The sequence below is a fragment of the Catharus ustulatus genome, chromosome 14 (assembly GCF_009819885.2).
Source record: "Catharus ustulatus isolate bCatUst1 chromosome 14, bCatUst1.pri.v2, whole genome shotgun sequence".
Taxonomy (NCBI): Eukaryota; Metazoa; Chordata; class Aves; order Passeriformes; family Turdidae; genus Catharus; species Catharus ustulatus.
In genome coordinates, this window is record NC_046234.1 from 7168027 (window position 1) to 7186678 (window position 18652).

At 45.1% G+C, this 18652-nt stretch overlaps 1 protein-coding gene across 2 annotated transcripts in view; it reads left to right on the forward strand.

Moving 5' to 3' along the window:
- The first annotated feature begins 5826 nt into the window (after positions 1 to 5826).
- Positions 5827 to 18652, forward strand: part of LOC117003016 (ligand of Numb protein X 2-like) — a 28426-nt gene continuing 15600 nt past the window's right edge. The window contains exons 1-2 of one of the 2 annotated variants that reach the window (XM_033072615.2): positions 5827 to 5990; positions 17850 to 18290. In XM_033072615.2, the coding sequence (XP_032928506.1) occupies positions 17902 to 18290 (389 nt within the window). In that variant the 5' untranslated portion in view covers positions 5827 to 5990; positions 17850 to 17901. Of the gene's footprint in view, positions 5991 to 9716; positions 10203 to 17849; positions 18291 to 18652 lie in introns of those variants that run through there. The other variant, XM_033072614.2, reaches the window with a different exon arrangement.

Genomic DNA, 18652 nt, shown 5'->3' on the forward strand with positions numbered 1-18652 from the left:
GCTCTGGCACCTGCTGTGCTGAAGGGCTTGCAGCAAGCTGTGGATGAAGAAGTGATGAGAGGAACCTGTCAGCTTTTATGAGTTTTAGGATCATTATCCTTTACCATTCTTTGCACAGCTGTCACAGTTCCTGGTCCCACTGCTGGTGGCTGGTTTGACACTCAGGATTTGCTGCAGTCGTTTCTTGAGCCCAGGTGTGGGCTGTAAATGTATGGCTGGGTGAAATACCACAAAAAAGAGACACCTTGAGAGATTCTGCTTCTCAAAATAGTTTGAAAGATGTTGTGGTGGCACGAACCAAGGGGATCTCTGGTTTAGTTTTCCAAGTGGAGGTGTCTTCAACACATTGTACAGCCAAGCAGCCCTTGCTGAAGCAGAAAACTGGAAGAAGCCTGGGCCAAGCATTATCCTCTGGCAGACAGCTCCAAATGGAAGGTGATCAGAACCTCAAACTCACACCCACCTATAAATGCATTTTGCATTTATTCTGGAGAGATAAAGGTGCTCTACTACCCTGAAGCTTCTCCAGGAATGCCACACTGTTCTCTGTATCCCATGGTCACTGCTGCTCTCCCAAAGCCTCGTGGCAGGGTTTGCCCCTCCAGGAGCAGTGCTGCAGATTTCCTGTGGCTCCTGCCTCTCCAGGAAGATCAGAGCCTCACTCAGGACCCCAAGGGGAAGTGTTTCCTGTCAGGGACAGGATAACACCCCTGACACACACAGCCCTTTCCTCTGGCCTGGCTGCCCAAGAAGCTCATAAACACAGACAGAAAACCAGGTTTGTTTTTAACCAGTTAGCAGAACAAAAGTGGCTGGAGGTCAAATTCTAAACCCTGCAGGAACACATTATTTACTACAGACTGTATCAGAGAGCAGCAGTAACTCCCAGGCACAAAACTCTATAGATAATATTCCTGAATTGCATCAAGTCTCCTCAGTACCTGTTATCAGTTTTAACTAAGAGAATAGTGATGTAATTACAGGCTATAAATTAAATTGAGCACCATACTTGCTATATAGAAATAATTGCTGGAAACTTGGTACCTTATCTCTTTTCTCCAAGGAATTAATAAGAGAGGGGAGTCAGGCTTTTGGGCTGAGCACCACAAAGATCAAGTCCACTCCTGTAAAATAATAAAGGAGAATTCAGTAGGACCTGAATTGGCCTAATGAAAAATTTTATTTCTTGCTACAGTATCTTTTTTAGTAGGTGAAGTGTTTCTGAACTCTCATTGAAAATACTGCAACAGAAGCATTATGATAAAAGGAAATCTGAGTTGGTTACAAAGCAGCTGTAGCTTTTCAACAGTATCATTTAAAAATTAAGGGACAGGCATAAACATTCACAACAGCAAACCCAGAAAGTGATTATCTCCATGTATGTTTTTTAGTCCTTATATTATCATATCTGCTCCACTGCAAAAAGCCAGATGGGTTTTTCCCCTCCTAAGAAAAGCCAGATGCCCTCTTTATATCTGCCAAGAGGCACTTTTCTGGAAGCAGGGAATCAGTCTGTTTACATCTAATGAAAACATCCTACAGATCCATCAAATAAAGCACTCCAATGTTGTTAATAACTGCCCACTGTTAACAAAACACCACGAGGAAAGAGAATGTGAAATAGTCTTAAATCATTACTAGCTCATACAAGATTCCTGTGTTTTATTTCTTAATAATCTCTTTGCTCCCATTTATAAACTCCAAACCCTGGGACTTTGGCTACTCCCTATAAAACACAGTATGCAATGCACAGGTAACTATAATTTGCAGCAAACATAACAAAATACTGCAAAACCAACAAAAATAAAGTTTAGCATCTGGCAGGATGAATCCAAACAAAAAGTTTGGGGCCTTGGGTTCACCAGAATGCCCTTGGTCCTCCTGCACACGTGCTTCCATCTTTCCACAAAAGGGAGATTCCAGGGCATTTAATCATAAATTCCTGGGATGACTCTCTCTCCTTGTTTGTGGGATTTGTTTTTTTCTTGTGTTTACATTCTTGTGTGTGGGTTGGGAATTTTGGTTTGTTTGTGATGAAACATCAAAGCTGAGTCCCAAATTAATACTGTGCACTTGTGTGTTCCCTGCACCATCCCACAAGAGGACAGCCACACACACAGTTACCAAGTTTTATGCAACTTTAATGGGATTAAACTAATCTACAAATCTTTGTGTGGTGAGTTTTTGCTTTCTCCTTCAGTTTTCCTGCTGTTATTTTTCCTATTATTTTGCTTATCGAATGCCTATTTTCAGATTAAAAAAAAAATCTTCTGAAATAAAAGAATTCGTAATCTGTAATCATGCAAGTTTATTCAGTTGAATTGAATGCCTATTTTCAGATTTAAAAAAAAAAATCTTCTGAAATAAAAGAATTAATAATCTGTAAACATGCAAGTTTGTTCAGTTGATATTTTTAATTCTGCTTGCCAGAAACCTGCATTTTAATCCAGACACATGCACTGCACAGGTGAGTGGACAATAATCTTTCCCACACTGTGGTTACTGTACAAATCACACAGAGGAAATTATCAGCAGTGAAAGCAGATAAAACTCCACCTGAGATTGCTGGGTTTTATGACAGGGAGTCTTTTCAGCTCTCAAAACCACACAGGAGTTCAGCAGAACTGCTAGTAAATAGAAACTCCTTGAGTCAAGCAGAATTTTGGTGTTTCCAAATCAATAGTGAAGACCAGAGTGTGGGGTTTGTGAGAGAGAGAAGGCACAGCTGAGTGAGAGTCTCACCAACATCAATTTAACCAAAGTCACCATTTGAGTGTTACTCCAGAAACTATTTCTGTCCCAAATATTGAGATGTTTTCCATGCAGAACACTCACATCTGAGCCTTCTCTTCAGGTTTACACAACACATTAACTGCCAGCACAACAATCCAGTGGAGCAATTAGTTTACACTCTGCAAACTGAATATTCAGCTGTGGTTTGGGATCCTTCTTCACCAGGATCAGTTTCATATTTAGCCACTTTGCTCTTCTGACTGCTTCCTTAGCATTTCTTGGGAACAATCTCATCCACCCATTCCACCTCTGAATTAAAAACTATATTGGGCAACTCTATCTGGCTTTAAAAATACATCCATATATTTTAAATGTGTTTATATATAGATTTCTAGAGATTTTTTTCACCTGGTTTGTTTTTCAGCTGGATCAGCGTCCTGATCTGGTTCACAGTGCAGAGTTAAGGGTTGGTGTGCCTTGTTTCCAGGGCAGGAACAGGAGCAGGTAGGAACCAGTAATACAGCAAAGACTTTGTGTCATCAAGCCAAGCCTTATTTAAGACGTGGCTGCTTTCGCCTGGGCTAAAAACCAAATTAATTTCAGTTCTTTCCATTTGTGTTAGCTCTGCAGAAGAGACCTGAGTCCTCTACGAGTCCATTTAGCAGCCATGACTCAGTGGGATTCCTTTATTACAAAACCCAACCAGAATTCCAGCACGCTTATACAATAAACTTTCACCAGATCTGAATGATGTATGGTCATGCTGTCCACTCAGAAACACCTGATAAAAATCTCCTGCGAGTGCTAACTTGGCAGAATTGCTCGTTTTGAAGATTTGCATCCATTTGAGATTTCCCTGGGGTTTGTCTCCCCAATTCCCCAAGTTCACCCACACATTTCCTGTCCTCACCCTGGAGCTGCACAAAAGAGGGAATGGTTCTGTGCTAAGGTTTAAACCTCTCCCCTTGGGAGTGCTCCAGCTCTACAGAGCTCAGCTTAAGCTTTGCCTGTTTACAGGCCAGGCTGTTCAGATTAAATGAGTTCTGGATTAAGGAGTTCAGGCTCAGCTGTGAGGTTGGGGTGCAGACCCAGTCTGACGTTTCTGCTCCAGATTCTGGTGCTTGTGGCTGAGTGGGCAATGCATTTCCAGATCTATTCCTAAAATATTTTTTGTTCACAGTGATCTGATGGATGCTACCCAGCCTCCTCAGCCTTGGTGCTTCAGAGGAAATCCTATCTGACATTTAATTTATCCTAACCAAAACTGATGGGTTTGCAGAGCTGGATCATAGCTCTCAGCTGAGCCCTACAAAAACACCTTACACTTCATGTCCTATGGAAACATGGATCTCATGTGGGCAAAGATGGATTGTTGGTGTGCCCCAATTCCATTAGATTTCCAACAATAATCTAAATAAAATAATGAAAGGGCCTTGCTGCTTTTTTAGTACATGGTGTACCTCCTACAGCCTCACCTGTGCAACACAAAGGTCCCTCACTCACTGCCAAGCACAGCCCACAGTCCCTCACTGGAAGACTTCAAAAGACAAAAACAGGAACAGAAGGAATTAATGAGGTAGCAAAGAATCAGAAAGGCTCCATAGGAAATTTGACACAAAATGGACAAACTGAATTAAAAAACTGATATAAAATCATAGAATGGCTTGGATTGGAAAGGGCCTTATACGTAATTTAGTTCCAGTCCCCAAATAAAAGATGGTCTCCTGTCTCATTTATTGAATATTATTGAAAAACACAGATCCCCAACCTTGTAAAAGCAGAGAAGGCGTTTTCAGGACATAAAAAGCACTTTTTTCTCCCTCTATTTATGCCTTTATCAGCAATTCTGGGATATCCTAAACGACCAAGTGCAGACAGGCGTGTGCTTGTTCCATCTACACTACATTACCTTTCAGTGTACAAAGGTTCCCTTCCTCCTCTGAGCTGCTGGTTTAAAGTTCTATTTTCTTTTCTTTATTGTCAGAACGTCATCTGCTTTATTACTTCATGACCCTCTTGTCTTGCAGCAGGAGCAATTCCAAGGCTGTGTGATGAACAAGAGAAAGAAATTAGAACCCACAAACTATGATGGGGTCAGTCTCTTCCTTTGGGAGGAATTCCAAGCTTGGACATAGTGCTATCACAGCTTGAAAACTTTTAAACCCCACGTGTGTGGTTTGTCATTTTGCTGGTTTGAAGCAGGAGAGTTCCCAGGAGCTGCATCAATAGGAGCACTGGATCCTGGACCTACTCAGAGTTTACAGAAACAACACAAATTTATAGAAATCAGCACACCCTTGTACACAGTGCCATCCTTTCCCTTGAGGGAAGCAGGAATCACCCCTGAGGGGAGCAGGAATGCTTTGAAGGGAAGAAGGATGCCCTGAGGGGAGCAGGAATTGCCCCTGAGGGGGATGGGAATGGATCTGAGGGGAGCAGGAATGCTTTGAAGGGAAGAAGGATGCCCTGAGGGGAACAAGGACACCCTGAGGGGAGCAGGAATTGCCCCTGTGCAGAGCAGGAATTGCCCCTGAGGGCAATAGGAATTTTCCCGAGGGCCATGGGAATTGCCGTGTGAAGGGAAGAAGAATTGACCTGAGGGAAACAGGGATGCCCCGAGGGGATGGGGATTGCCCTGAAGGCAGCGGGCATGCCCTGAGGGAAGGAGGAATGCTCTGAGGGGAGCAGGGGGATGCCCTGAGGGCAGCGGGCAGCCGGGGGCGGGATGCGCCCCGAGGCACCGGGGATGCCCTGAGGGGAGCGGGGATGCCCTGAGGGCTGCGGGCGGTCGAGGCTTGAGACGAGCCCCGAGGCACCGGGGATGTCCTGAGGGCAGCGGGCGGTCGAGGCCCGGGACGAGCCCCGAGGCACCGGGGATGCCCTGAGGGCAGCGGGCGGTCGAGGCCCGGGTCCCGCCCGGCCCCCGCGGCTCCTCTGGCGGGGCGGGCCGAGGCCGCCGGGTGAGCGCGGCCCGGGGAGGCGGCGGCGGCGGAGGAGGAGGAGGAGGCGGAGGCGGTGAGGGGAGGGGAGGGCAGGGCTGGGCCGAGCCGTGCCGGGCGGGCGGGCGAGTGACACCTGGGCGGCTGCGCTGCCTCCTCCTCCTCTCACGTAGGTTTCGACTTTCTTCCCCGCCCGGAAACTTGGTGGAGGCGCCGCGCTCGCCGCCGTCGCAGGCCGGGTCGGCGCCGGGCTTCCAGCGCCTCTTCCCTCCCCATCCCGGCGGCGAGCGAGCGCTTTCCCTTCCCCGGCGGCCGCAGGTGAGCGGGGACGGTGTGGGGGGAGCGAGGCGGTCCCGCCGGGACTGAGCGATATGGGAGTCCCTGAGGAGGCGCGGGGCTCCCGCCGGGCTGAGGTTCTGTGAGGGACTGGGGGTTCCGGACCGGCTGAGGCCGGGAGTCCATGAGGGGCTGGGGGGGTCCCACCGGAGCTGAAGGGACGCGGGGTCTCTGAGGGTCCCGCCGGGCTGAGGTCGGCTCCCCGAGGCTCCCGTTCTCCCAGCAGAGCCCTCCCCAGGGCTCCCGGCCGTGACCGCAGCCAATGTCCCTTATCAGCGACACGGGCAGCGCAGGTGAAGGCTGCTGGCCCTAGGGTTTAACTCTTCACAGCTCATGTCTGGGCAAGACCCACCAAACCCGGCGATTTTCTGCTTGTGGGGGTCGCAGGGAGGCTGCGGGACAAAAATGTCTTTGCTAGGAGACGGAGAGCGGCAAAGTCGGCGAGTTTGCTGGTAATTAATGCAGGGGGAAAAAAGCCTATAAATAGAAGTTGAGATAAACAAGGAAAGCACAGCAAGGACCTTTTGGAAATACCGTAAAGGTAAGAAGTACAGGTGATGATAAGGCTGAGTTTAACCCAAAGAGTAAGCATCTATCTGGAAAGATTTTTATTTAAGCAGGTTTTTTAATGAGGGGTGTGAAGCGGGGTGAGGCTGTGTGCTGCTGAAGGGGTGATCCTGCTCTGTTTGGCTGTGTGCACTTGTTATCTCTCGAATAATGTCAAAAGCAGCAGATCAGGCAGCAGGCAGCTGATGGCAGCGCAGGAGGTGGCAGGGACAGCGGGACTGCCCCTTTCGGTGGCACTGCAGGCTCAGTTTGCTTCAAGCCCCGCTTGAAACAGCACTTTCAACTCCTCCAGCAGTTTTTGGGACCTACTTCACCTCGGGAAAGTAAGAAATGCCAAATGAGTGCTTCCCTGCTGCTTACCAAGGCGAAAAAGTGTCATATTTAAACTTCTGCTCCAGTTTTTTAGCCAAGGCGAAAGGACCAGAACATAAAGTTTCCGTAGGAAAAAATTATTCCGGCTCAAGCACAGATGTAAGTGGTAGGAGAGGTCTCTGCTGTACAGAAGGTGTGTCACGGCAGGGGCACAGTGGAGATAATTGGCAGCCCAGCGAAGTTTCTGTCACTGTCACAGAACCCCCGAGTTGTCCTGTGTAATCCTGAAGCCCCTGGGGGCTCAAGCAGCCCGAGGTTTGGGTGGTGGGGAGGGCTGGAGCTCTCCAGGCAGCGCCAGTTGTGTGCTGTGCCTTTGAGGGACGGCGCTGACGTTTGTCCTTGATGCCGGAGCTCTTTTGGCAGCTCTCCAGTGAAGGGAGAGCAGATTGCACACATGGCTCCTTCCAAACAAAACTTCTTTCTCCGAAGTTGCACACTCCACGTCGTCTTTCACGATTTCCCTGAGCAGATGTAGTGTGTCTGCTGCTGAAAGGGCCTAAGGCAGTGGGAATATTTATTCCCTCTCCCACAGGGATTTGCTCCCTGGACCAGCTTATGGAGTCAGAACAGCACCAGTGCTTGTGCAGGACAAAACAAAGGGGTCATATGACTGGGGATGGGGCAGGGAAATGATAAATAGGAGGCCAACCTTCTCTGGGGATTCCTCAGTTGGAAAAGTCAGCTGTGCTGGAAATCCACACCTTCACTGTCCCTGTGCAAGTACTAGCATGAAGCTGGGTGCAGATGGGATTCATTTCAGTTATGGGGATACACTGGCACAAAACCCATGGGATGAACAGGAGAGCAGGATCTGTGGTGTGCAGCAAAAAGGAACATCTGTTGAATGACAAATTTCAAGCTTTTAACCAAATGATTACTGAGGAGGTGAGCAAGAGTTAAGAAAACAACCCAACCATATGGCTTGGGGAATGAGAGCTCCAAAAGGTGGAAGAAACAGCTCCAGAAGGGACCTGGCAGCTACATGAGCCCCCCCAAAAAACCCCCTGAGGTTTGAAGATTCCTGATGAATCAGGTTGAGATTGGTTCTGGATAAACTTAGTGCTCCCTGGATGGCGATTCCAGTAACTCCTAGAAATTTTAATTAATGGGTTTGTAAACTACAGTACTTCCCCAAATGTGGTTAATGAAAGAATTTACACATTTATGGGATTGTAGAGTCTTAGACTTCCATACCTAAAAGAATAAATATCACTGCATAATAAAATACTCCATAGCTTATGAAACACCCCTGCTGTATTTTCTTTCTCCTTGCCCTGCCACATATATCTTATTTTCTGCATTAAAATAAAAACTTCCTGCTGCAACAGCTCTATTGATTTCACTTTGAAAATGAAGCTGCATCATTTCATTCTGCTCGTGTGGATCTCCCCAGAGGAGTTGCAGCTGTTGCCTTACTCACAGGCCTGAATATGTTTTGCTGGTTCAATACAAAACCCTCTTGTTTGGCTTTTCCTTCTCAGTTTACTTTAGTGGTGCTGCTCATACAGTTGTTAGGAATTGCATTTGACAGTCCCTCATCAGTTTATAGTCCCTGATTTATAGCACATAAAACGTTGCTCTTGGCTTCAAAAATTTCTTGACATGAATGAAGTTTGAAAATATGAAAATATCCGGCAGTTTTTCTGATATTGCAGATAAGAAATTGCCCATGAGTCAGTATCTCACAAGCCATCTGAAGGGTTAGAGGGGATTTAGATGAATGAGCAGTAAGAATTAATGTGCTGGTCCAGGAAAAAGCACTTAAGGCTGGAAGGAGGGAAATGGAATAAAGCTGGATGAATTTGGAGAGACAATCAGCAGCTTACAAAGGCTTTTAAAAAAATTTAATATATATATATATTTATATAGTGGCCCCCTAAGTCTAGAGCTTCCCTGTTCAAATTTGTTTGGAGACTGCAGTGTTCCTTATTTGGAATATTCTGGAAGGGAAGCACTAGAAGGGATTAGGTGTTTTTTAAAAAGTGTTGTCTAACTTTGCCTACTCTTTGCCTCTACCTTAAATCACGCACGTTTTGCAAGCGGCTGCAGCAGAGTCTCTTTAAAGTTGATTTTCTGACAGTTGAAAAGGAGTTGAGATAAAACTTGCCCTGTTCCCCTGAGGGTTCAAGGGACTCACCTGTGCCATCAGCGTGGCTGTTGCTGAAAGCTCGGTAAATCGCGAGCAGCTCTATTTGTAAAGTTCTCAGACTTATCTGTGCTGGGGGGTTGATAACAGAGAAATTTTTCTCACCTAATAAACGCTATTGCAGATCTCTGAAATAACCGCAAATAACGGCGGCAGTGCCTGCCCTGGGAGCGCAGAGCTGAGGATTTCCTCTTGTGCGTGATCACAACTGATCGGGAACAAAAATTGCTGCGTGATTATTTCGGGGAGGATACATAAAAATAAACATAATGGCTCTCCTGGGCCTTTTAGTCCTCAGGCTGAAACCCAATTCCCTGTGAGAGCAACACCTGGGGCTGCTTTAATCCGAATCTCTGGGGATGAAAAGCGAGCAGAGAAAGGAAATTCCTCCCCTTCCCTCCCCGGGTCGTTCACGGCCGGCTCAGGAGGAATGTGGCTGCTGCACTGATTTGGGAACAGCTCAAGGACTTTGTTCTGTTGCTTCAGCTCCTTTAGCTGATGGGGCAGCCACTCCCATTTTAAAATTATTTTTAGAACAAGGGAAAATACAATTATCAATTCACCCATATTGCAAGTGCGTGCCCCGTATGGCAACATAACAATGGGTTTTAAAGTGCTGCTGCTGCCAGCTTGGACACAGCCTTAAATCGGGATAAGGTTTCAAAAGAAACACATCCCAAATACAAAATGCCTTTTGCATTTTGTTTCTCCCAGCTGTGAGGGCTGTTTGAAGGCAGGAAGATACACCAGGAGAAACTGGGTGAAAAGGCACCTTCAATTCCATGTGCAACTGTGTGAGCTCATGAACCATTAACACAGGTGTCTTAAACAGCAGAAAAAGTCTCAGGTCTTCTGAAAATGAGATATGATACTGTTCTGTCTGGCTCTAGGGGAAGGTAATCTTAATCCAGAGAGTTTGTTTTTTATTTTTTTGACTTCTGCTGTTTCATTATTTACTTAGGAGCTGTCACCTGTGGTGAAGGGCATTTCAGCTACTGGCTGCAGCAGCTCTGCCTACCCAGAGGCACTGGCAGAGTTTAAGTTCACTTCAAACTCAGCTGCAGCTGCCCTGGGGAGCCACAGTTTGAGAAGGTTTTGTTTAAATGAAGGTAACTTGTTTTCTTTCTTTCCTTCCCCTTTACCACAATCCGAGGGTGAGATGGAATGTAAAGGGGAATTACAGACTTAATGAGCTCTTAATTCAGCTTTTTTAGTGAGTGTGAACAAGCTTGGGCTGGAAAGTGCTTTGCATAAAAAGCCCTCTTAGCCCGTGGAAGGAAGTCTGAGCAGGGTGATGTGTCCTGCTGTCACCCTGCTGTCACCCATGGCATCGGGCACTGGAGCTGAAGGGAAAGAAGAGCCAGCCAGGGAAATTGTGCTGGTCCCCCTGCAATGACTCTCAGCCATCCTGCCTTGGGTTTATTTTGTGGAGCTGAGATTCCAAGTGCCAAACTCTTTAAACAGAACAGCATTAAAAAAATAGTGCTACTGAAACTGAGACTTGGACCAGGTAATGAGGAGTTCTGTGCTACTTTATCCTGCAGCAAAGCCTTAATCTGGTGTTTCTGATGTTAAAAACTGTGTCTGTTGATAGGAAATATTTCATCTCCAGGTGCAAAAGTGCTTTCATGCTGTTGGATTGCTTGTGGTAAAGTTTTGTAGAAAACAAGAGTTCCTTGTTTGTGTTTTAACAAACTCAGAAAATGAGTTATTTCATGCTTAAGGCTGAGAGTAGCCAAGATTAATTTCTTTTAACTGAAATTAATTTTAAAGTAGCACTTTGATAAAATGTGATAAAGATTAAAGCTCTGTAGGAGTTTCTCACAAGACAGCAAAGCTTAGAGCTACAGAAATACCTTTTGTCTCCCAAAAGCAAGAGTCTCTCTCTTCCCGCCTCCTCTCTTCTCACATTGCTTTGAAATATCTCAGATGTGACCACCCTGGTGAGGATATTCAAACACATCCACTTAAATAAAATACAGTGCAGTCTTAAATAAAATGCAGTCTGCTGCTCCCCCTGTACCCTTTGGAAGTGCTGTGCTGGAAAGCATTGCCTGTTTGTGAGCTGTGTGACAGATACAGATCTGGGATGGACAGTGCTGTGCAGGTTTGCTTTCATCTCTCTCTGGAAAGAAGGAATCTGGAGTTAGACATGCAGGGAGGAGGGAACAGCATCTGACACTCATTTATAGCCATTAGACACTCAGTCTTGATCCCATGCTCCCAGGAGCAAACACAGCTCGTTGGAAAGTGAGTGTGCTCCCAGATATTCAGATGAACCCAAATCTTAACATCACATCTCCTAATACCTCTTTGGTTTTGGGCTTTTTGAGTTGTGGGAGAAGCTTTGCTTATTAATTACTGATTAAATCCTTAAATAATAGCACTGGGCTCCTTCTTTCTTTGTAGAAAGCTTCTCCCACAAACATCAAACTGATTTTTAGGGATAGAGTTGCAGATAGCTGCCAAATTGAAAACGTAGGTGAGGGTGGAGGTGGGAGTATTTAATTTCCTGGAGAGATGATTATAGACACAATAGAAAAAAAAATAAAGACAACCCACCCTTGTGGTGGTAAAACTTCCATAGGAAAATTTGGATCAAATTCTGTGAAGAAGCAAATTGATTTAAGTGACTGAAGAATTCCTGCAGGCACAAAATGAGCAACTTGCATGTTTGTGTGGAATGTGGGGTAGAAAGGAGGGTGGATACAGTGGAAGCATCTTGCAAGGGTGAGAAAGCAGGAAGAAATACATCAATAAACCAGCTTTTTCTGCAGCACTTCAGTTTGATGGCATTCAATGCATCCATTTTTCTGAGCACTGTGTTAAAATAGTCACTGTAGGATCCCCTTTGGAAGTAGAGTGTAGGTGGAAAGCTTAAATCCTTAAAAAGGGGGGAGAGGAAATTTATTGGCTCTCATTGCCCAGATAATATTAACAGAAAGATAACAGCAGCACCTCCTGCTCTGCAGAAAGAACTGGGATTAATTTTTGAGATTACATTTGTTTAGCACTCTGGGTCCTGAGAGACAGTTCCTGTTCTGTGCAATCATTAACTGAGAGAGAAGCAAATGTTCTGAGCATATGGTAGTGAGAGAAAGAAATTATAGAAGTATTTCTTGAGTTTTCATGTCAGCTTTTCATTCTCCTCAAATTAAAAATGCTCACAATTTAAGCTGTTGATTGCTAGCAAGATTTTTAAATTGAGTATTACAGATCTTTCCCTGTGTTGAACTTTCAGATGTACTAACCAGACAGGGTTTTTATAAAAGTCTGGAGGATTTTTTATAAAAGTTTTATAAACCTGTCTGGAAATGAGTTATGTTAAAAATGGAAATCCATCAATGCTGCAGGGCTGATCCTGCAGAAGTTGCTCAGCAGAAAACTCCTTGGGATTGTCCTGCTCTACTCAGACCTTTCAGCTCATCTCTCAGGGTAGGGTTTCCTTAGATAAAACCCTTTTCTGGGCTAACAGGATAATGATTCTGATTATAATTAATGAAAGTACAATTGGCTTTCTGTTTTCTGGTGGAGAAAACAGATACTTGCCCAGAAGCTGAGGCAGATAAAACACCAAATTGTTTAACGAGCACAGGAACACCAGGGAGTTAAATACAACTTCTTTTCACATTGATGGTTAAAGAATGGGTATAAAAAATGATGGGGACAATGGAAATTTAAATTTCCATTTCTCTTGATATTGATTCCAGTAAAGCAGCTTTGATTCAGAGTTTCTGAGTTAAATTGTTCACACAAGTGCTGAGAAGTAACTCTTGGAGGTGGCTCATTAGAAATGCTGTGGCTTCAAGGCAAGCTCAATTAGTGAAAGGGTTGATGCTTATTTAGCTCTTTAAATGCACCATTTCCTGAGGATTTTTATATTCAGTGGCCTGATCTTCAGCCATATCAGAAAATAAAGATAATAGGAAATTGTATCAACACCTGAAACCATTCCTGGGTTTGGGGTGGTGTTTCTTTTGTAAAATTGACCTCCTTCAATTAATATTGTTTATAAAATTCCTCTGCTATTTCAACACTTTTCTGTGCCACTGCTGTAAACTAAGGACAGCTCAGAGATGGTTGTGAAATGCTGTGGTAACAGTATTAGTGTTCAGTCAGGACTGGAGTGCCTGTCCTATAAAACCTCATTTCATGAACCCTTCACAGTGATGAAATTCAGCAAAACCCCTCTGTAACAGGACACGTTTTCAATGACTTTTTCTGTCTCTGGAATGAAAAAAAATTGCCATTCTATGAAACACAAAACTGAGTGAAAACTGTTTGAAGAAAGTTTAGGAAAAGCTCTACCCCCTTTATTCTGTTTTATTTCTAGAGGATTGGGTGTGCTCCATCAGAATCCATCTGGAACTTGCTTTTAGGTTTGGTCAGAGCCCTGCTGGTGTGTGCCCTCAGCCATCTTCATCCAGATTGTGCTGGCTTGTTTTGTCCACCCCCAAAAAATTAATTAATTGTTTAGCCTTTGGTAGGAATGTTGCAATTCCAGTCTCCCAGGGAAATGTTGTTATAAATACAATAACTGACATAATTATTGCAGTGAAGTGTTACATGGCACAGACGTGGGGCACGTGCCCTGCAGTTCCCAAACCTGCTTTTATTTGGGTTTTCAGCCCAATATTTCTGTATCAACATGCCAATGCTAACCTACAGCTGCCCAAAAGCAGAAACCATGGCATTTCTAAAATATTTCCCACAGTACAACTCTTTTTTTTTTAATATTGAGAACCAATTATTTGTTGGGTTTTTTGAAAATTATTTCTTAACTTCAGCTGTTTGAGACATTCTCTAGTCACCCATATCCTCCAGGAAGAATTTTACACTTGTGTTTTGTGTCCTTGCTGCAGACTGGCTGCATGGTTCTGTGTTTTGCAATATGCAATGTGCTCTGCTTACTCACCATATTTGTGGTTTTAGAAATCAGTCAGTTAAAAGAACAGAATGATTTTGTTCTTTTTTGTTTGGGTTGTTCTTTTTCCCTGGAAGCTTCCTATGTGGTTTTAGCTGGGTCCCTTGAGATCCTCTTCAGAGCCATAACAAAGTGTTCAAGTCCCAGGAGCTGCTGCCTCTCTGGGTCTGTTTTAGCTCCTGGTGATGGAATTTCCCAGCTTTTAAATGGGAATAGCAGCAATGTTACCTCTCAAAGAAATGAAATTCAGGTAGATACATTATGGCCAAAATTTGCATCAAATGCAGGAATTGTGTGAGCAGACAGGCCCGGATTGAATGGAACTTCAATTTGTGCTCCACACTAACAGTGGCACAGTGAAATGCCTTAGAAGTTGTGCTTGGGAATGCTGCTGATAAGCTGGGGAGCTGGAATCTGCTCTGGGGGCAGCCAGGTAGCACAGGCACAGCTCCTGCTCAGTCACAGCACAAGTGGAGGCACAGGGCTGGGGAGATTTCTTAGATAATCACGTTTTTAAGAAGGCTTTTTTTTTTTTTTTTTTTGTTGGTGTGTGTGTGCAAGCTGTAGAAGTGAGTCATCAGTTCTGCTTCCAAGTCTGGGCTGCTGAGCAGGGAATGAGCAGTTTGGCCACCAGGAATGGTGCCCAGGGGTTCAGTGCTGCTGTGCTTCTTGGCAGACCCCTCCCAGAGCTATTAGCAGTGTTGGAGATGTGCAGGGGGGCAGATCTGTGGCTCTGGGCCCTGGCAGAGCTAAAACAAGAATAGGCAATGTGCTAATATTGTCAGGAATAGTCTTGCTTTGGCAGGAATACAGATTAGACTACCTGATAAGTCATCTTTAAAAAAAAAGTCTAGTCTTTGAGTGAGTGTTACAGTACCAGGAATCCTACTTTAAAAAAAGCCAACAGTGATTTTTTTTTTTAATACAGTAAAGGTAAAGGTGATCCCAAAGCAATCCTTATGAGATAAGAAAATAGGAATTATAAAGAGATTTTTGCTGGTTTCCTCCAATTCTTTGTTATGCATGGGGGTAGGGTGTGTTACTCTCAAAAAAATTCTTTATTATTTAGAATAATAAAGAAATTTCCAATATTCCAGAGGAATTTCTTGTATTACCCTTTCAGAAAAGCAGAGTCCATTAGAGCAGCACATGTGCATGTCAGGCTTTAACAATTCCATGCAGTCAGTGAGCTGTAACTGGGGACCAAGCTGGAGTGAAAAGCCACAGAGAGATTCCAGCACTTTGGAGAATGGCAGGGGCAGGGAAGGTGCCACCCTTTGCTGGAAGGAAGCTGGAGAGTGAGGAATGATGTTACAAAAAAAGCAGCACAGGGATGGAGGGGTTGATTGGGTTGGACTCTTTGTGGCTTTTGAGAGTGGCTCATTGAAGCTGAGGGGAGCTGGGACAGTGATGATGAAGCAGTGATTTTCTACACACTTCAACTGTGCCTTCTTGGGCTGCAGCAACATCAATGCTGGATGAGATTTTAGCAATTCTCCCCTTGCAGAAGCTCAGCTTTGAGTCCCTGAGCAAGGGAGGCTTGTTTGAGCCTGCTGCCCTCCCCGTGCTGCTCACTCAGCCCTGCCTTGCCCAAGGCTCTGGGCTGGGTTTCATCACGGAGGTGTCAGCCTTGGATTCCCTGCTGTCTGCAGGAGTGGCCTCCCTATTGATGGGACAGTGGTGCCAAAGTAAAATTCACCTTTAAATGAAATCTTCACCCCTTGTTTTCAAGGATCTAGAAGTGAGACAGCAAATCAGCTTGGAGCAGCAAAATTGTGGTGACATTTTTATCTTCCTCAAGTTGTTACTCAGAAATTACTCATCAATGGGATTCATCTTGTGTAACCTTTAAACACAGAGCACAGAATGAATTTGGTAAATAATCTGAAAAACCCCCCAATAAAAGCAGTTTATCAGCAAAATTACTGAGAGGTTTGTTTTTTTGCTGAGAAAGTGGATTTGTTTCATCACCTGCCAAAGTTTTATGCAAATAGTCCAACCCGAAGCACAAGTATTTCTGATCGGTGGTGTTTGCCTTGGAAGCTCCTTGTTCCATGAGCTGCTGGTGCTGAGCTGATTGATTAGAATTGGTGGGAGATGTTAAGTGATGGCCTGATGTTGAAATGTTCCTTTGGCACCTGTAAGATCACTGGAGATCAGCTGAAGGCTGGCAAGAAGTCCAAGAAGGCGAACAGGGCTGCCTGTTTGAGGTGAGCCCCAAACAGCAGGGGGGTTTCTGAGAGAGGGCATGGACATATCTGCTCTCATTTTCTTTGTTCTGGGGAGCACTGAGCCAGGCAGGAGTTAAGGAGGGAATGCAAACAGAAGAGTCAGGGATGTTCAGCCAGCCTGAGTGCTTCCCTCAAGGGGAAGATGCTTTCTTGGCACTGCAGCAGGGGAGAGAGGAGCAAACAACTCCTGTTGTACCCACCTGGAACCGTGACAGTGATGTTTTCATCTTGTGAAAAAGTTCCTATGGCTGGGTAAAATCCTGCCTGATTCTGTTGGTGATACATTCTCCCTTTAATTAAATAGCTGACTTACCTTGACAATTAATTGGAGTGATGTATGATTTTTATTAGAAGCCCATGAGTAATTTTTTCTTGCCGTTCCTGCTATCTTATTGTTCTTGTCTCCCCTCCTCCTGAGCTCTGCTGTGTGCCAGCTGTGTCCTCCAGGCACTGCTGCAGACCAGCGTTCCCTCCTGCTTGGGCTTTTACCTGTTCCAGATAAAGTCATTGTTTTCAGCTATTTTCCACATCATCTTTCAGAAATTTTCCATTTCATCACAGTTCTGCAATTTATGTTTTTTTGTTTTCAGAGTCTGGGATTCTCTACACCAATCACAAACTCCTCAAAACATCACCACAACCCTCCCACCATGTAATGCAGTTTGCTTCCTTCAATACCACATTTCCTACTTCATTAAAATAACTGCCAGGTTTAAAAAATCCTCCCTGCAGTCATCCCTGTGTCTGTAATCTGCTAGGAAACTCAACTGAATTTTATATTTAATTATAACAGGCAAGATTCAAAATGGATGTGACTGAAGATATTTCTGTTAAAATCAGAGCAGCAAGGACTCAGTTTGTTCTTACCCTGCTGTCCCTGCCTAAAGGAGCTGAGGCTCAATCCTCTCTCTAACCTTACAACAAATGATGTAGACTATTCTTTACATTTTTTCCACTTAGGAAGCTTTAGCCTTTTTATAGGAAATTTGTTTCCATGGGGGAACTTGGGCATGGATGAGTGGGGAACAATGCATTGTTTGTTAAAACAAATTTTTTTGAAGGGAGTGGGCTTGAAAGGAAGGAAATGTGGTTTAGATTTAAGTTTCTTTTGAAATTTCTTCCTCTTCTTCTGCCTCATCCTCCCCACCCCCCAAATACAAAACAAAAATCCTAACAACCAGAAGTCCCCAGATTGGCTTTTCACCACACACGTCTTTAAAAGATTTGGTGTGATCAGGAAGCCAGAGGAAGTTTAAAAATCACTGTCTTGTGTATCCTTCCTTTCCCTTCCCTCTCTAGCTTGTTCTACTTCAAGAACATGCAGTTTTTATCTCAGCTTTGCTCATCCCTGTGTTGGCCAAGGTTTATTTAGTCTGTTTGTGGTGTGTGTGTGAAGTTTAAGCCTCAGTTTATCCACGTGCTACATCCTCTGATCCCTGGGCTGTTCATTCACAGGGTGGTTCTGGAAGGAAGAGCCCTACAGGGACAGCTGGGGGTGCAGACTCTGGGGGAGGAAGCTCGAGGCAGGAACACAATTTAATTTTTAATTGCTGGATTTAAAGCAGGCAGTTGGCTGGAAATTTCTCTCTCCTTTTCCCTAGAGGTGTGTGGCAGAGCTGCTGTGTGACAATCTCCTCCCTGCTGCTGGCTGCCATGGCTGACCCCATCCCTGAGGACAGCGCGTCCCAAGTCCCCGAGCTGTGCTGTGAGTGTGGCCAGGCCCACCCGTTGCTGGACAATCACCTGTACAACTTCCAGGACGAGGTGGACGATGAGCTCATCTGCCACATCTGCCTGCAGCCCCTGCTGCAGCCCATGGACACGCCCTGTGGGCACACCTACTGCTTCAAGTGCCTTGAGAACTTCATGCAGGAGTACAACTTCTGTCCCATGGATCGCAAGAAGCTCTCCTTCCAGCAGTGCCACAAGTCCAGCCTGCTGGTGAGGAACCTGCTGGATAAGCTCCTTGTGCTGTGTCCTTTCAAGGCTGAGTGCCAGCAGACCATGCAGCGCTGTGAGCTGGAAGCTCACCTGCACAACAGGTGAATTCTCCTTTCCATCCTTAATGCCAGGGCTGCTCTCACCTGCACAACAGGTGAATTCCCCTTTCCATCCTTAGTGCCAGGGCTGTTGTGCTGAGCCATCCATTCTCAGAGCAGCCTCCCAAACTGGGCCAAGGTGGGACAGCAGAGATGCCAGGGTGAGGCTGCAGAGGTGGGTGGCTGAGGACACAGTAATTGTGTGTGTGCTCTGGAGGAGCAGGGTGAGCTGCTCACCTCAGGCCATCTGCAGGCTCTAAACCTGTCAAACACCCAGACATTGTGGGTCCTGAACTGGGGCAGCAGCTCTGCAGTTGTTACAAACAAAGCTTTTTCTTGTTTCCCTTGTGCAGAGAAGAAAGGCA